This window comes from Podarcis muralis, chromosome 6 (genome assembly GCF_964188315.1).
Source record: "Podarcis muralis chromosome 6, rPodMur119.hap1.1, whole genome shotgun sequence".
Classification (NCBI taxonomy): domain Eukaryota; kingdom Metazoa; phylum Chordata; class Lepidosauria; order Squamata; family Lacertidae; genus Podarcis; species Podarcis muralis.
Window position 1 is genome coordinate 54251844 of NC_135660.1, and position 15496 is coordinate 54267339.

The 15496-nt window shown below is 43.3% G+C and overlaps 1 protein-coding gene across 3 annotated transcripts; it reads right to left on the reverse strand.

Annotated features, from left to right (window-relative positions):
- Positions 1 to 677: 677 nt before the first annotated feature.
- NSMCE4A (NSE4A component of SMC5/6 complex) lies at positions 678 to 14998 on the reverse strand. 3 transcript variants are annotated; one of them, XM_028730065.2, is made up of 11 exons: positions 14643 to 14995; positions 13531 to 13611; positions 11754 to 11884; positions 9934 to 10085; positions 8958 to 9060; positions 5148 to 5238; positions 4604 to 4698; positions 3443 to 3491; positions 3202 to 3287; positions 2907 to 2990; positions 678 to 2231 (listed from the first exon to the last, which is right to left on the reverse strand). In XM_028730065.2, the coding sequence occupies exons 1-11, from the start codon at positions 14911 to 14913 to the stop codon at positions 2223 to 2225; spliced, it is 1152 nt and encodes a 383-aa protein (XP_028585898.2). In that variant the 5' UTR covers positions 14914 to 14995; the 3' UTR covers positions 678 to 2222. The 3 variants fall into 3 exon arrangements, with proteins under 3 accessions (XP_028585898.2, XP_077786425.1, XP_077786424.1); XM_077930299.1 differs by lacking the exon at positions 678 to 2231 and adding an exon at positions 13733 to 13810 and having other exon boundaries at positions 2238 to 2990; positions 14643 to 14776; XM_077930298.1 differs by lacking the exon at positions 678 to 2231 and having other exon boundaries at positions 2238 to 2990; positions 14643 to 14998.
- Positions 14999 to 15496: the final 498 nt, after the last annotated feature.

Below are 15496 nucleotides of genomic sequence, written 5' to 3' on the forward strand. Positions count from 1 at the left end.
GAGCTTTCCCAATTCCCTACTAGTTCCCCAAACTGGGGGGTGGGAAAAGAGACTATGCCAGGGTTGGAGATTATTTGTCAAAGGGAGTAAAGCAAACAAAAAAACAATAGTAATTAAAAAACAATAATAATGAAAAAGGCCTAGAGGAGAGCAGCACTGTTCTGCCCTGTAGGCATGAGCCTGGCAGGGCACTGGATGAGACAGTCTTCACTTCACCTTAGATTTCAGTCTTAATTGTCCTGCAGGTTTCCAGATTGGGTGGGCATGAGAAATAAATTGATATGACCCTACTACAGGATATGGGTTAGATGTATGCACATAAGTGATTAAGTCCATATTATGGAGGCTGGTGACAGAGGGGCTCATATTAGGCCAATATTAAGTTCCCCCTAGCCAACTACACATGCAACGAACTAAGTAAGAATTTTACTAAGCTCCTGCACAGAGAAATCCACAGAAGTTATATAATTCTCCTACCACAGGCTAATGGTTAGAGATGACTATCCTTTCATATTCACGAACACAAGTTGCTACTTGGTACATTGGCCTATATACCTATTATAATGTTGATATTAAAGCTAGGTTACAATTAACATTACTATCACCTCACCAGCATGAGAGTTAGCAGCTGGCAACTGATATAACTAGAAAAATCACACACACGTAACTAGAAGAGATACAGCATTTGTGGTTTTATTGAATATTCTTAACATAAGGAAACTGAACCGTACAATTTATAAACAATGCTTGCCAATCTATTTCTGTGTTCTGAATGAATTGTTATGGATTTTGTATCTTACTGTTTTCAGCACAGTTTGTAGAAAAATATTGTATAAATTCAAATCTAATATATAGTACAATTTGGTTTTACATCTTTGCCTGTGTATTTTGTTCCAAGACTCCTTTCAGATAATCTTGAATTCTCACTTTGCTTTGATTTTCATGTAGCTGAAACCAACTAGTTCTTTTAAAAGTCAGCAAGTTCTGTGGCCCATAAAACGAGGCAGCTCCAGGAATACATGGTTACCCCAAAACCGATAATCCAAATGCAGTAATTGGATCTTCTTGATTCTTTTAGACTTTAAGGCACATTTGTCTACAAATATGGGTAGTTGTATGCATGTGGAAAGGAGGCTACTAAAGGCTGAAGGACAACTAAGTTACGCTACAATATGGTTATGTTACATACAAAAAAATGTTCAAAGCAAACTTCCATGTTATTACATTCTATGACTTTGTTTGCATGTCATAATTTGGCTTATAAACTATCAGTCACATTGGTACAAGGTTAGAAAACCATGCTTGTTTCACTCCACAAGCTGTAACCAAGGCTTGTCCTTGGCTTACTAGTTTATGCTTTGCTTGAAGAGAAGCAAACCATGAGCCAAGGCTCCCACATAATGCTAAGTCAGCTTAGCTTCAAGTAGCATGACAAGCCATGTCATCAGGGGATGAGCAAAGCAGCCACAATTTTCTGAATGCACACCAGTATGCTTGCTCGTTCAAACCATAGTTTGAGCTTTGCATTACATGCAAACTCTGCCATTAGAAAAATGATGATATCCCCCCCCCCCCGAGTTGTTTCTCGGACATGCCACTTCCTTCTTCCCTTCACCAGAAGTAGCCTTCATAGAGCACAACACAAATGCATATGTATATCTATTTTGAGATGTACAGGAAACTTGCTATTGAAGCAGTTTCAATGGAAACAGACCTTGATGCACTCATTCAGCCAGCTGTGGAGGTTTTATCATGCAGAAAGATACATGTATCATGCTCTCTTCTTAGCTTTCCATTTCTAAACTCTTTTTCCCTTCTCCCCATCATCATATATAGATGATGGAATTCAGAATCTGATATGGCTAAGCAAACACCAATCTCTTTGTTTTATACCAAAGGCTCGTTTGCAATTAACATGTACTTAACACTGTGCAGATTACAATGGAACTATCCCTCAAAAAGAGCTGGGATGGAGCCATTCTAAATCTTCAATGGAATGAAGTTGAAACATGTAAAAACATCACTTACAGAACGGACATACAGAAGGGCAGAACCTTCAATTTCAAACTTTTGCTGTTAAAGCACATCTATAATACATTATCACCTGGAGAGACAGAGATTCTGCTATTCAAATATCTGATCCTTAAATAGAAAAGGATTCTGCCATCCTCCTGGCAAAACTTCAAACAGGAAACTGGTCAGCACTGTCTTCTTATAGATCCTTAGGATGCCTGCATAATAAATAGAACACAAGCCACTACAAAGTAAGCTTTGTTATGTCTTCAAATATAATAAAAAAGTAAGGCTGTCATAATGGTGTAGTTTGCTTGGCCGCTGATAGGTGGCGATAGAATTATGAGAGCTGCTGGTCAACAGCTGCTTTGCAGGGCAAGTAGAAGGGAAGCAGTAGCAAATACAGGTAGGTGGGTGACCCAGGAGAACCGTGCAAGTACTATCAAGACAGGCTGGTGAAGTGCCCCAGCAGCAACCTTACTCTGCTGCTGCTGCCGCCATTGCCCACCTCACACCAATGATGCCATTTTAACCTCAGCAGTGTCAGAGGGAGAATGTGAGGGATATGGAGGAGGGAGACAGAGGCTGGCAGCTCAGGCAAGTCACAGAGGAAGGCAGGACAAGGCAGCTGTACAGCAACTATTCTGCTCTGCCAACGCCTACCTCTTCCCTCCTCCTTGGACTCTGATACAAAGGTTGAAATAGTTTTGGGGTGAAGAGGGCAGCATGAGCAGAAGAGGCAGGAGGAGGTCTAAGTGGAATGGGGTTGGTGAGTGAAGGGAAGCAAAGCAACCAATCAGCGTAGCCTCTAGTCTGTACATAAAGGGAAGAATCACACTGGAAATAGCATAAAACGATTCTGTGGTAAGATTTAGGCCTGAAAGGCACCTTACATTCTCTCCGTTTCCATCTGATGTCCCAGTCTTTCTGGCAGGTGGAATCATGGGCTGTGAAATCTCAAAATTCTTCACAATATTCTGCAGCAAAGAGTTTGATTGTAATGTTATCAGTTCAATTCATCCTCTTGTGTATATAGCAAGCACATTCACAATAAGCTCTCTGCCTTTTCTCCCAGCATCCGTTAAACATATGAGGTCCATGATTGCAGAATTGTTACCCAACATGTATCTCTGGCCAATAAAAATATTCTTCCTCTGACTACTTCACTTATTTAACATTTCCATTTACCTCCCATTCTTGATAACTCATCGTTATGACTGCTTGTTTCCGTGCCTGAGCATCCTCGTCATTGTCTTCTTCAGGCGTTAAAGGCTCTATCAAAATAGGTTGAAAATTGTTTAAAATTTTTTTGAAAATGAAAAAAAAAAAGATATATTCCAAAGTAAAACATACATATATGTAAGTTTAGGTAACTTTAGTGTGTGTTTTTTAAAAAAAATAAAATTAAAATCTTAAAAATTATTCTTGCCTATTACAGGAAGCTTATCCTGATCCAGCTTTATTCCTGCAAGTCCATCCTAGAGAGAAACAACTTTAATTACTAACAAGAATCAAATATGCTTAACTGATATGCAAGAATCAGAAAATTGACATTCAAAGCTCAGACATAATGAGAAATCATGATTTCCTGCTACGAGAATGAGCCACAGGAAGCCTCATAATAATTTGTCGTCCCCACCGTACCCCCATTCCCTTTTTCAGGTGCAGAAGATGGAAAGCTTCTGTCCCCCATTTTAAAATAGATTTGTTTGAACTATGGCTACTGAGAACAAGCCAGGATTTCCCATTTTTCAAAAGGTTTTAAGGATCAGGCCATGTTCCCTATGGTTTTCAAGCTTTGAATTCTAAACCCATTTAATGATGGGGAGAAAGCAGATTCAGACACATGGTTCAAGATTACATATCAAACAGGAGACTGGGAACAGGAGCACGAAAATTACACACAAATTGCAGTAAAGAATTGCATGCAACTGTCAGCAACCCATAAATATAAGCTGTTTATTTTTTTATTTTTTATTGACTTTGACCACTTTGATTTAAACCAGGCTTACACAGCAAATTTCGGAAATGCTTCGTTTTATAGAAGTTGTTTAAACAGTTACAACCAGCAGAGAAACTATGCAGAAATTTATGTAAAAGTTTGCACATCAGAGGGGAGGATCCATAGAGTTCTCTTGGCCCACTTTTTAAAGTGTAAAATTTTCAACGTGGACAAAGTTAGAGGTGTTCTGTAGCTGGGATTATCAGTGACACAGCACAGGTACTAGGCTCAAACGTTTTCACTTAGTCTTTCAAGCCGGTGCCTTCTTGCTATTTTGGACTACCAGCTCCAACCAGCATAGCCAGTGGTCAGAAACAGCAGGAGTTGTAGCCTAACATCTGGAGGATTCCAAGCCAGGTTAAGGAAGACTAATTTCAGGTTATGTTCATATGAACTATTTGTTAATCATACATGGCTATGGTGAGAATTAGCTAACTAACAGCCCTGGGAGAAAGAAACTTCCAAGTCCTCTGCTTCTTCGCAATTCTGCCTCCAAGAAAATTAAGTATAACAATGGCAATCATGGAAGTATGAAAATAAAACCAGCTTATTAGTGACAAAATAAAGCTTCAAAAAGTTTCTCCTTACCCTTATTAAGAATGAAACGTGAAACATGTTTTCCACAGTTCGTGCAAAAGAATCTGGATCAGTCACAAACTCAAGGAAGGATATTGGATTATTAGCTACAGAAAGAAGAATGTGGCTTTGTCGTTACTGCTACAATTATCTACCTCTTATCTACCTCCTTTCTTGCTTCCTTTAAACTCTCATCATGCACATCTAAAATTCTGGAGAGATCTATTTTAATTTCATATTTGCTCTTTTCCATTGCAGATCCTGCATTGATTGAGAGCAGTGGTCCCCAAACTTTTTTCCTCATGGACCACTTGAAAATTGACAGCGGCAAAGCAATTTACTAGGTGAATAAGCTTTTCCAGAAATAACACCTGAGAAATTAAGTAGGTAACAAAAAGCAAGGCTATAGACACAGACATTTCAGTTTCCAATGTTGTACCTTCACGCATCAGTAGAAAAGGATTAAGTGCTGCATTCCCCGCCTCTTCCACAGTTATTCTTAAAGCAGGCAGAAGAGAGCAATCTGGACCCCGCAATATGTTCCATTTATACTTACGATCTTCTCTGTGATAGGCTTGTAAGAGTCCCAAGATCCTCTCTACTTCTTTTTCTGTAGCTTCCTCGTGAGATTCTTCCATTTTATTCAACTAAAGAACAAAACAACACAACAAGCTATCATTCACGCAGCTGCATTGTAATCAGCATTCTCCAGTTCCCCCATAATATTTTGCATTTATAGCAAGGAAATAAAAATTCTGTAACTCTTATTAAAGTCGGCTGTATTATTTTGTGCACTCCTAAGGTCAAATGAAAAATCTACATCAATATCTACAAGATACAAGTAGATAATTGTAGAATATATATACAGTCATACCTTGGATCCTGAACGCCTTGCGTGTCAAACGTTTTGGCTCCCGAACACCGCAAACCCGCAAGTGAGTGTTCTGGTTTGCGAATGTTCCTTGGAACCCGATCATCCGACACGGATTCTGATTGAGTGCAGGAAACTCCTGCAGCTAATCAGAAGCTGCACCTTGGTTTTTGAATGTTTGTAGAAGTCAAACGGACTTCCGGAATGGATTCCGTTCACCAACCCAGGTACGACTGTAATATGTATATATATAGAGAGAAAGAGAGTAGCTTAAACATTTAGGTATGTCGAAGGTTTGCTCAAGCTGCAGTACAGTGGTGCCTCGCAAGACAAAATTAATTCGTTCCACAAGTTTTTTCTTCTTGAGAGTTTTTCGTCTTGCGAAGCACGGTTTCCCATAGGAATGCATTGAAAATCAATCAATGCGTTCCTATGGAAACCGCCTTCAGACCAGGTCCGGGGACAGTCTGTCCCCCGACCTCTTCTGAAGGCTGGGGGGGAGGGGACAAGGGCTTTTCTTCCCACCCCCAGCATTTTAAAAAACCCCGGGAAGTCCTCCGCTGTCCCAGGGCGATTTAAAAGCCCCCGGGAAGGCAGGCAGGGGGGAGCAAAGACTTGCCCCCCGCCGGCCTCCAGAAGAGGTCCAGGACCTCTTCTGAAGGCGGGCGGGGGGCAAAAGTCTTTGCTCCCCCCCGCCTGCCTTCAAAAGCCGTCCGGGACAGCGGAGAAACACGCTGCGTTTCTCCGCTCTCCCGGGAAGGCAGGCAGGGGGGGAGCAAAGACTTTTGCCCCCGCCGGCCTTCAGAAGAGGTCCAGGACCTCTTCTGAAGGCCGGCGGGGGGCAAAAGTCTTTGCTCTCCCCGCCTGCCTTCAAAAGCCCTCCGGGATAGCGGGAAGCGCTTCCCTGCTATCCCGGACTGCTTTTAAAATGCTGGCAGTGGGGAGCAAAGCCTTTCGGCCCCCGCCGGCCTTCCTGGACCTCTTCAGAAGGCCGGAGGGGGGGAAAGGCTTTGCTCCCCACCGCCAGCATTTAAAAGAGGTCCCCGGAGATTTCCCTATGGGCTTTCTACTTGCGAAGCAAGCCCATAGGGAAATTCGTCTTGCGAAGCAACTCACAAACGGAAAACCCTTTCGTCTTGCGGGTTTTCCGTCTTGCGAGGCGTTCGTCTTGCGGGGCACCACTGTATTCCAGTGTCCCAAAGGTGGTGGTGGGGGGATGTATGTGCCAACTGAGACATGACTTTTAAGTCATGCTACTAATGTACAAGGAAACTACTGGGAGAGAACTATCAGAGAGCTCACTAACAGACCAAATTGAAGAGCAAGTTTTCAGTGGTGGTTTAAAGGAGTTTTATGCCTGCTTACAAACTGCAATACAGTGGTACCTCGGGTTGCAGACGCTTCAGGTTACAGGATTTCGGCACTGCGGGTTGCGACCGTGCCTCCCGCACGGATCACATTTGCAATCTGAGGTTCCACTGTATTAGAAACTACCTTCCACTTCAACAATACATTTTTTTCCTTGAATGCACATCATATCAATGTAGGAAAAAGCCTCACATCACACCCTGCTCTAAAAAGATAGTTCTGTGCTTCTGAACAAGAAGCAGCCTTTCAGACTGAGTTATAAATTTGCAAAAGGTACCTCTGTTACCTGCTTATGGCTATTGTGATTTCAGAGTGGTTGGGGAGATGAGGTTGAAATTCCTACACTGTTGAGAAAGTCACTGGGGTGACTTTGGGCCAGTCACCACCTTTCAATTTAACCTATCTGGCAAGGTTATTTTGAGGATAAAATGGTCAAGACCCATACACCTAAGGTTTCTTTGAGAAAAGTGGGCTACATATGTGTCAGGGAACTGCCATCGGAGCCAGAGGGAGAGGGAGGGCTCCAGAGGGATTCCGAAGAGCGTCCCGGGAGGGAGAGAAGCAGCACATCTTCTGGGGAAGGAAATCAGCATAACACCAGTGGAGAAGGGGGGCAGATGGGGGAATTGGCGAGGTGGCTCCAAGACTCCTCGCCGGGAACCAGTGGGGAGAGCACGGGTCCTCCGATGCCCACCCCCACCCCCCCTGCGCAGAAGGCTTCCGCGCAGAGAAGCTAGGCGGAGACTAGACGTCAAAGAGCTTCTTTGCTGGAAGAAGTTCAAGAAACGCCCACTAACGGATTCTGCCAGCGATTGAGACAGCCACGAGCGCGTGGCTGTCCAGACAGAAAGGGTTCATTCAGGCAACCAGCCAAGGGTGGCGTTGATTTACACACAAGCAACCCCTAGAACCATTACAATATGTAATATGTAGTGCCTCCCATCAGCTAAAGCTGGTGGCCCACCTGTGCCCCTATCTGGAAAGGAGCAGCCTAACTTCTATGTTCTTGGTAACCTCTAGGTTAGATTACCCTGCAACACATGATACATGGCGCTGCCTCTGAAGACAGTTTGGAAACTTCAGCTGATGCAGAATTCAGCAGCCACTTTGTTCACTGGGGCAAGACGGTTTGAGCATAGAGTGCTGATGCTGGCCCAACTACCAATTAGTTCCGGGTCCAAGTGCTGGTTTTGATCTATAAAGCCTTAAATGTCTCAGGACTGCAACAGCTCAAGGGCTGCTAACCCCGCTCCAGCATTCCCAGGAAGGCCCACTGGGCGCTTTCATTATATATTTTAGGCAACAGGTGAAAACATTCCTTTTCTTCCAGGCTTTCGGCTAATTGAACAATCTATGGCCTTTTAAACTGGGAGAGTGTTTTTTGTTTGTTAGTGTCATATGCATGGAGGAAAACCTTAAAACAAGTAGCAGAGTTCCCCAAAATAGATCAGTGGCAATAGTACTTCATCCAGCAGAGCTTTGCACTGAAGGCAAATGAGCCTAATGGTCACAAATTCAAATACATTCAAGACTGGCACAGTCCACAAAAAACCCACTTGCAGCACTTACAAAAAATTATAAACTTATAACAAGACTAAAACTTAACACCAAGCATACTATGTACAGAACACCACACCAGAAGGGAGAGAGAGAGAACGAGAAACCCAGGCTCCTTTTGGCCTATATTAATAGTCATCATGACCTTAATTGGAAGAGATAAGAGAACCAGTTCAAACTAGCTTCCCAGAAGGTATAGCCCAAACAATCATGACCCTTCTGCCTGCTTCACACAGAGAAGCTTCTAGGAAATATCTCTACATATCAGACCAGTACTTTCTGCACTAAGCAAACTGACAGTTACTAGGTTATATATTTGTATTTTTATATTCTAAACCACCCTGTAATGCTTGGATGAAGAACAGTACAGAAATTTAATGAATAAATAACAAATGTATTTATGCCTGAGTCCTGTTTTGTCACTATACTGTGAACTACAATCAATTTTTTCCAGCCTTAAACATGCACCCTTAAGCTCCATGTAGCTTACACTTGCATTGCAGTGGGTTGGACTAGATGACCCTTGGATCCCTTCCAATTCCACAGTTCTATGATTCTACACATACACACCTGTGCAGGCATTGCCCTTCCTTCTTCTTTTGATCCTGGCTTCTTTCGTTGCCTCTCAACTCGTGGCCTCTCGACAGGAGGATCAGCAGTAAAAGTGCCCAACCTAAACCAAATAAAATATCGTAAGTCCCTGATTTTTTGGAGGGGTGGGAGAGCCATAGCTTAGTGGTGAACATCGGCTGTGCATGTAGAAAGTCCCTTGCATCTCCAGGTAGGGCTGGGAATGTTCCTTGTCTAAAACCTTGGACAGCCATTGTCATCAGTGGGCCAGTACTGAGCTACAGGAACAATACTGAGCTAAATGAAATGTGCAACATTCCAAAGACCTAATATAAAACTTGAATTCAAGATTCCTGCAAGCAAGTTGTGTGGAAACATAAATTTCGAAAGAATTTGATGCTGAATCTGGAGAGATTAATTTTGCAATTAGTGTCACTGAGTTGCCTGTGGAGAGGTAAAATTGACGTCCAGGTTTGTGAAGACAGAGTACCAGCATATCTCTGGAGAACACATGCTTCCCAGTCAAAGGAATATGGAAAAGGCCTCATAAAACAGCTGTGTGTAAACAACAACATGGCAGCTGGGCATAGAAACAGGAAATACTACTTTATCTTCTCATTCTGAAAAGTTCAAAATAAAGGTAGCTGCAGTCCAAATGCCATCAGGCTCTTTTCTCCAGCGCAACCTGGTTAACTTCCCGTCCACATTTGGCGCAACACCGCCTCAGGGTGCAAGGCAGAAAGGACAAGACAGTGAAAAGTCTCTGCTGCTGCTTCTCTCCATCTCCAGATGATCAGCAGCAGCCACTGACAGAAAAGGAGGACCAAATGTTGAGTTCACTTGGCTTGGTGATTAGACAGCACTCTGCCAAGGTTTGTACTCGAACGGGGTTGTTGCCAATCCCTTTTCTACAGGGTAAATCCTGTGAGGCTTCTCATACCATAGTTAAGTTGAAGGAAACCTCAAAAAAACTTACATGCAGTGGAAAACAGGTGCTCTTCTAAAATACTTCATTGCTTCTTGACCTAGTTTAGTCCAAGCATCACTAGGCAAAAATCCACCATCAGCCTGCTCTTCTTCGCTATCACTATTTTCTCTTTCCAGGCGATTTAAACCCATAAATGATAACTGTGGAGGAAACACACTGCAGTATCATTTCCTATCTGTAGCAAAAATGTGCGTCACCAAAAACTATGAATCCACTTTCTAGAAATAGATATGTGAACGGAATATAAAGTTAAATATGTCAGAACTTTGAAGGGAAATACCAAAGAAACTTAAATGAGATTCTATTTAATCTAATAGAATCTCATGCTCAGAGGCCATTCCAAGCACATAGAGGGTCAAACCCCAGTTGTAACGCTCATAATCTTACTACAGACTTGCTACTAATTTAGCAAAGTGCTATATTAGAAAAATCCTTACGTCTGGCTCAGCCAGGCTTACCTTACAGTCTTAAATTTTAAACAAAAAAATCAATGTTTTGAACCATTTGCACTGTCCCAGATATTACAACCTGTTACTCCAAGTCAACAGAGGCAGAGCCCTTTCTGGTTCTTTTCCCTACCAGGAACTGCTCCTACCAGTTTCCTGTCTGCAGATGTGATCAGCTTAGTGAAGGCAAGGGAGACCCTTATCCTTTCTGGCAACATGGCACATATAACCTTATTTGGCTCTACTGAACCACAAAGGGTACCTAGTAACAAATGGTGACAGCGCTGGTACCTGCCTGATGTAAAAAGTTAATTTATAAATATAACACAGATTTTAACTTACTGCCGCAAGCAACTTGGATCATGACAATACTGTGAGAATTGTATGATTCCACACAAATGCGGCAAGACTGAAGAATATGGTATTGGGCAGAGTTCAGTTGCCCCCAACCAAAGGTCATGTTAAAAATAAGGAGCATGTTTCTCATTCCTGTAGCAGAAGCTTAGTGGGCAATGCTTGGTGTTCTTATTCAGTTCTCATTCTGGCTTCTAATTTTTTTTAAAGAGCTCTAGTACCCTGAATAGCTTCTTATCCCTCTCCATAACTAAGAAATTAAAAATACTGACTAAACAAGCAAAATATGCATAATTTAGGGAGGATAAGCATAACTACAAAGTCAGCTTTTCTTTGCACATAACCAAAAGTATACTGCTGAATTTATTTTATTTATATTTTGACTTAAGCACAGAGGCTCTGTTCAGATATGGATTGTGTTAACCATAGTTAAGAACACACCAGTTTGTCTTTCTAGCTGTCCACTAAGGTTTTAAGCTGCTTGTTTGCTTATTTCTCTCATCTGTTCATAACTCGAGTTTCACAAGTTCTTGGTCATGTAACATACTCTTGGAATAAATAAATGGCCCTAAACTGAACTGAGCACAAATTGTATTACAAACCAGTTTCAGAACCCAGTCTGTTGGTCCCAAACAAGCCACAGCTTGTGAACAGTCTTTGTTCACAAACTTAAAAAACTCCATGGTTTAGCAAAATAGCCCATGATTTTGCATTACCTCTGAACCCAGAGTATGTCCTACCCAGCTATGTGAATCTTGCATTTCATACTACAGGATTTGGGACCTTTGTATATTTGAGACCTTTGTATAAGTGCTCAACAAAGTACTTATCTTGCAACAATAAAGTTGTTATTTGCTTTCACATCTATACTAGAAATAATTTTGCTAATGAGCAGTAGGTAACCAGGAAAAAATAGTGGTGATGGTGATTTATGGAACCAACTCCTATTTAATAACTCTTAAACATAGCAACTTTATATTATTTCAAAACTAATCACTGCAAACTTACTAAATCTTCAGCAAACTCCGATGGATCAAACACTGACATCTCTGAGTGCAACTGGCTTGCCTTTTCCTTTCCTAGATTTGATGCCAAAACTAGGAACTGAGCATCCAAAGCAGCCTCCCTTGCCCGGGACACTGTGATGAAAGAAATACATTTTGTTACTGTCAGAGGCAATTGAAAAATAAGAACAATTTGATTTTAATTACCACCCACTTTTCTAAGGGGCCAAGATTTCAGCATTCTATGAGATATACTAGAACAGAAAATTGCAATTCCTTGTGGGAGCATCAAATACATTTCTGCTTCCAAGATGGTTTGGAAGAGTGGGTTCTTAATGACCACCTGCAAAGTGTCTGCTGAAGGTGCCTAGAGATAATTTGGTTGCAAACCCTAAAAGACCTACTGTCCCACTTAGACCAATGTCACTTGGTCTGGGGGGGGGGACTCCAGCTTCCACGCTGTTATGCACTGATTTATTGTAGTTATATTTTGATAAATTATTAGATGGAGTCCCATTTTTCAGTACAGTCATACCTCTGGGTGCGTTAGGTTCATGTTGCGGATTTCCGGGTTGCGAACGCGGCAAACCCAGAAGTGTATACTGTGCGCTTTGCGCATGAGCACTCTGCGCGCTTTGCGCATGTGCAGGAGCGCTCTATTGCATCACATGCAAGCACAGAAGCGATGCTCTACTTACAGACTTTTCTGGGTGCAAACGTCACCCTGGAACGGATCACATCCATAAGTAGAGGTACCTCTGTATATTGATAGGATACTGAATATTATTGTGCTATGAATTTATTGCATTGCTTTGAGATTCTGTGGATTGTTTTTTGCTGTTCATGTTTGTATTTATATTCATAGAATCACAGAACTGTAGAGTTGGAAAGGACCCCAAAGATCATCTAGTCCAGGCACCCCCAAACTCGGCCCTCCAGATGTTTTGGGACTACAGTTCCCATCATCCCTGACCACTGATCCTGTTAGCTAGGGATGATGGGAGTTGTAGTCCCAAAACATCTGGAGGGCTGAGTTTTGGGAAGCCTGATCTAGTCCAACCCCCTGCAATGCAGGAATATGCAGCTCTTGAACCTGCAACCTTGGATAGAGCGTGGTGCTGATAATACCATATGAGCTGTTTCGTATGTTATTTTTCATATAAACTGTCTTGCGCACCAACTATGAGAAGATGGTATATAAATAAAATTGGCATTGATATATGAAGCAACAAGAGGATGCTAGACAATGGAAGCTACCATGTAATTGTTCCTAAATCAACCTAACATTCCAGTTCAAGAATGGTTACAGTTTTCCAAGTCAGTAGGAAGGGAGCCGCTGAAGACATCTAGTTAGAGTACAATTATTTGTACGTGTATCAGTCGTACTCTATCAACAGGCACAGAACCAAAGAGCCAGAAAGATAATGTTTCAGAGAAATGAGAAACTTCAAAGGCCTTGAAAACAGAAAAGAACAGCTACCCTCCTCTGCCCCTGCTTTTTCCCAGGCCTTCACACTCCTATTCCTGCTGTTATCTAAGGAATGCAGAAAGCTAGAGCCAGCATCCTTGAAAAGATTGCTTACGCTGTCTCTCCTCTAAGGATGTTGACTTCATTTTAAAAAAATAAAAATTAAGTTCAGTTCTATTTGACACAAGACAAAATATTGGTTACTTTTTATTTCAAGCACTATTTTATTTCAAGCACCATTTCCAAATGTAAAGTGGGTGGGGAGGCGAGAGAAGTAAATATAAGTATCTATTGTGAGCTACCACCATCTTACCTCCTGTAAATAGTCTATTCGCATCTTCCAAAGCCTCTGTGAGTTTATCATTTCTGGTGCTCAGCATCATTTCACGATTCTCTAGAATAAAAATCAAGCATAAGTAATGTGCTTTTAAAGGAAAACAAAATAAAAACACATAATCCAAAATATACCCCTCAAGTAAATATGAATGCAAGTCAGCGACAGCTCTAAATCGTACCTCTTGACTTACAGCTTGTTTAACTTTATGCATGTTCTAACCACAGCAACAGCTCTAGAATCTTCAATCTAACAGCACCTACATTTAGAACAAGCATACGCAGGTTGGAAACCAGGTAACTGAAGAAGCACCACTCTCAATACTTGCTAGCGCAGGCATTAAAATAATCTTGGGAGGCCATAACACTTAGGATTAGGGTTTCATGAGAATTTCTAAAGAAGAGCATGAGAAAAGCTGCCAGGGGGTTGAAAGAAAATATGCTATTTGATGAATAGAGTAAATAAGGCAAGGTTGTAAAGAAATTATAAAAGCCGTGGGATTGAAAAGAAACAGGGGGATTCACATATCACTATTTTGTCCCAAGTGGGGTATTCCGTTCCAGAGCACACTCGAGGATATGCAAACTTTCAAAACACTTTCGGTTTCTGCTCCGTACTACCCGCAGCAACGGAAGAGCTGCGTTTTGCACCCTTTCCGTTGCGAGCCACGACACAAACGCCATGCATCAATGAAGCACAAAAAAACAACTTTCCCCATGACCGACGGGGTGTACAGTATTCCTATTCCAACTTACGAAACAGAAGGGAGAAAGTGAAAGTGCGAAGAGGGAGGTCGGGTCCCTGCAGGGGCCAACTCTCCCACACCTTCCTGGCGGACCGTTGTGAGAAGAGGGAGCTGGACCATTTTTTTTGGGGGGGGGAGGGCATATGGGCTCCTTCCCTTATGTGGGCACAAGACCAGCAGCCCCCCACCCCACTTCTCTACCAGTCTCTACCAGTCAGGCCAGCCAACCTTTCTCTAGGGCGCGGAGGGGGGACCGACGAGGGGCTCGGGGGACTAGAGGAGCCCTGTGCCTGCAGCGAAGCTCCCCCCCCCCCCCGCCGCCTCCCCTCTCACGCCCCGCACCTACGCTGCACGGAGGAGATGAGCTCCCGGTACTGTTGGCGGAGCAGCCGCCGCGTCGCTTCGTCCGCCCCGTCGCCGCCCGACGGCCCCGGCAAGGCGCCCTCGGCTCCCGCTGCTCCTCCGGCCGCCCCGTCCTCTTCTTCGCTGCCTCGCCCGCCGCCATCCCCGTCGCCCGCTCGCGCCCGGCGTCGAGGAGTGCCGCCGTCGGGGGAGCCGAGCTGCTGGCTTCGGGAGCGCCGAGGTGCGTCGCCACGGTCGCTGCCGGAGCCGGACATGGCAGCTGCTCGCTCTACCCCGCGCGCCTCTCGAGTGAGAGCGACTCTGCCCTCCCGCTCTCGCTTGAACCGCTCGGGGAAGGAGAAGGGGGCGTGGCAGACTCCGGACGCCCTAGATACACGAACGGGTAGAGCGCCTCGCTCGACTTCCGGCAAAAGGACAGAGAGAGCTGTTAATCGGCTCTATACTTTCCTATCTCTAGGATACTCGAGGTGAGCCGGAAAGAGCGACGGAAAGCCAAGGGGTCCGAATCAAATCGCGAAGCGTAGCGCAGCCGCTGATGCTGCTTCTTCTGCGCCAGCGGTTCTTACTCAGCTGCCCACGCTCCGATAAAAAGGGTGTTGGCGCCTTTTCAAAGACACATCATACTCAATGTGGTTGTGTACTTTTGATGTTTAATTTATGACTACTTTTAGTATTGTTATGTTTGTAATTATGTGATTTTTTAATATCTCTGTTGCAGGCTGCCTTGAGCATGGTTTTAACTTTGGAAAAAGGCAGTATACAAATGAAATGATTCATTGATCCCGAGTTAAAAGATGCATAAGCTATCACCTCTGTACTCTCCTTTATAATAATCAT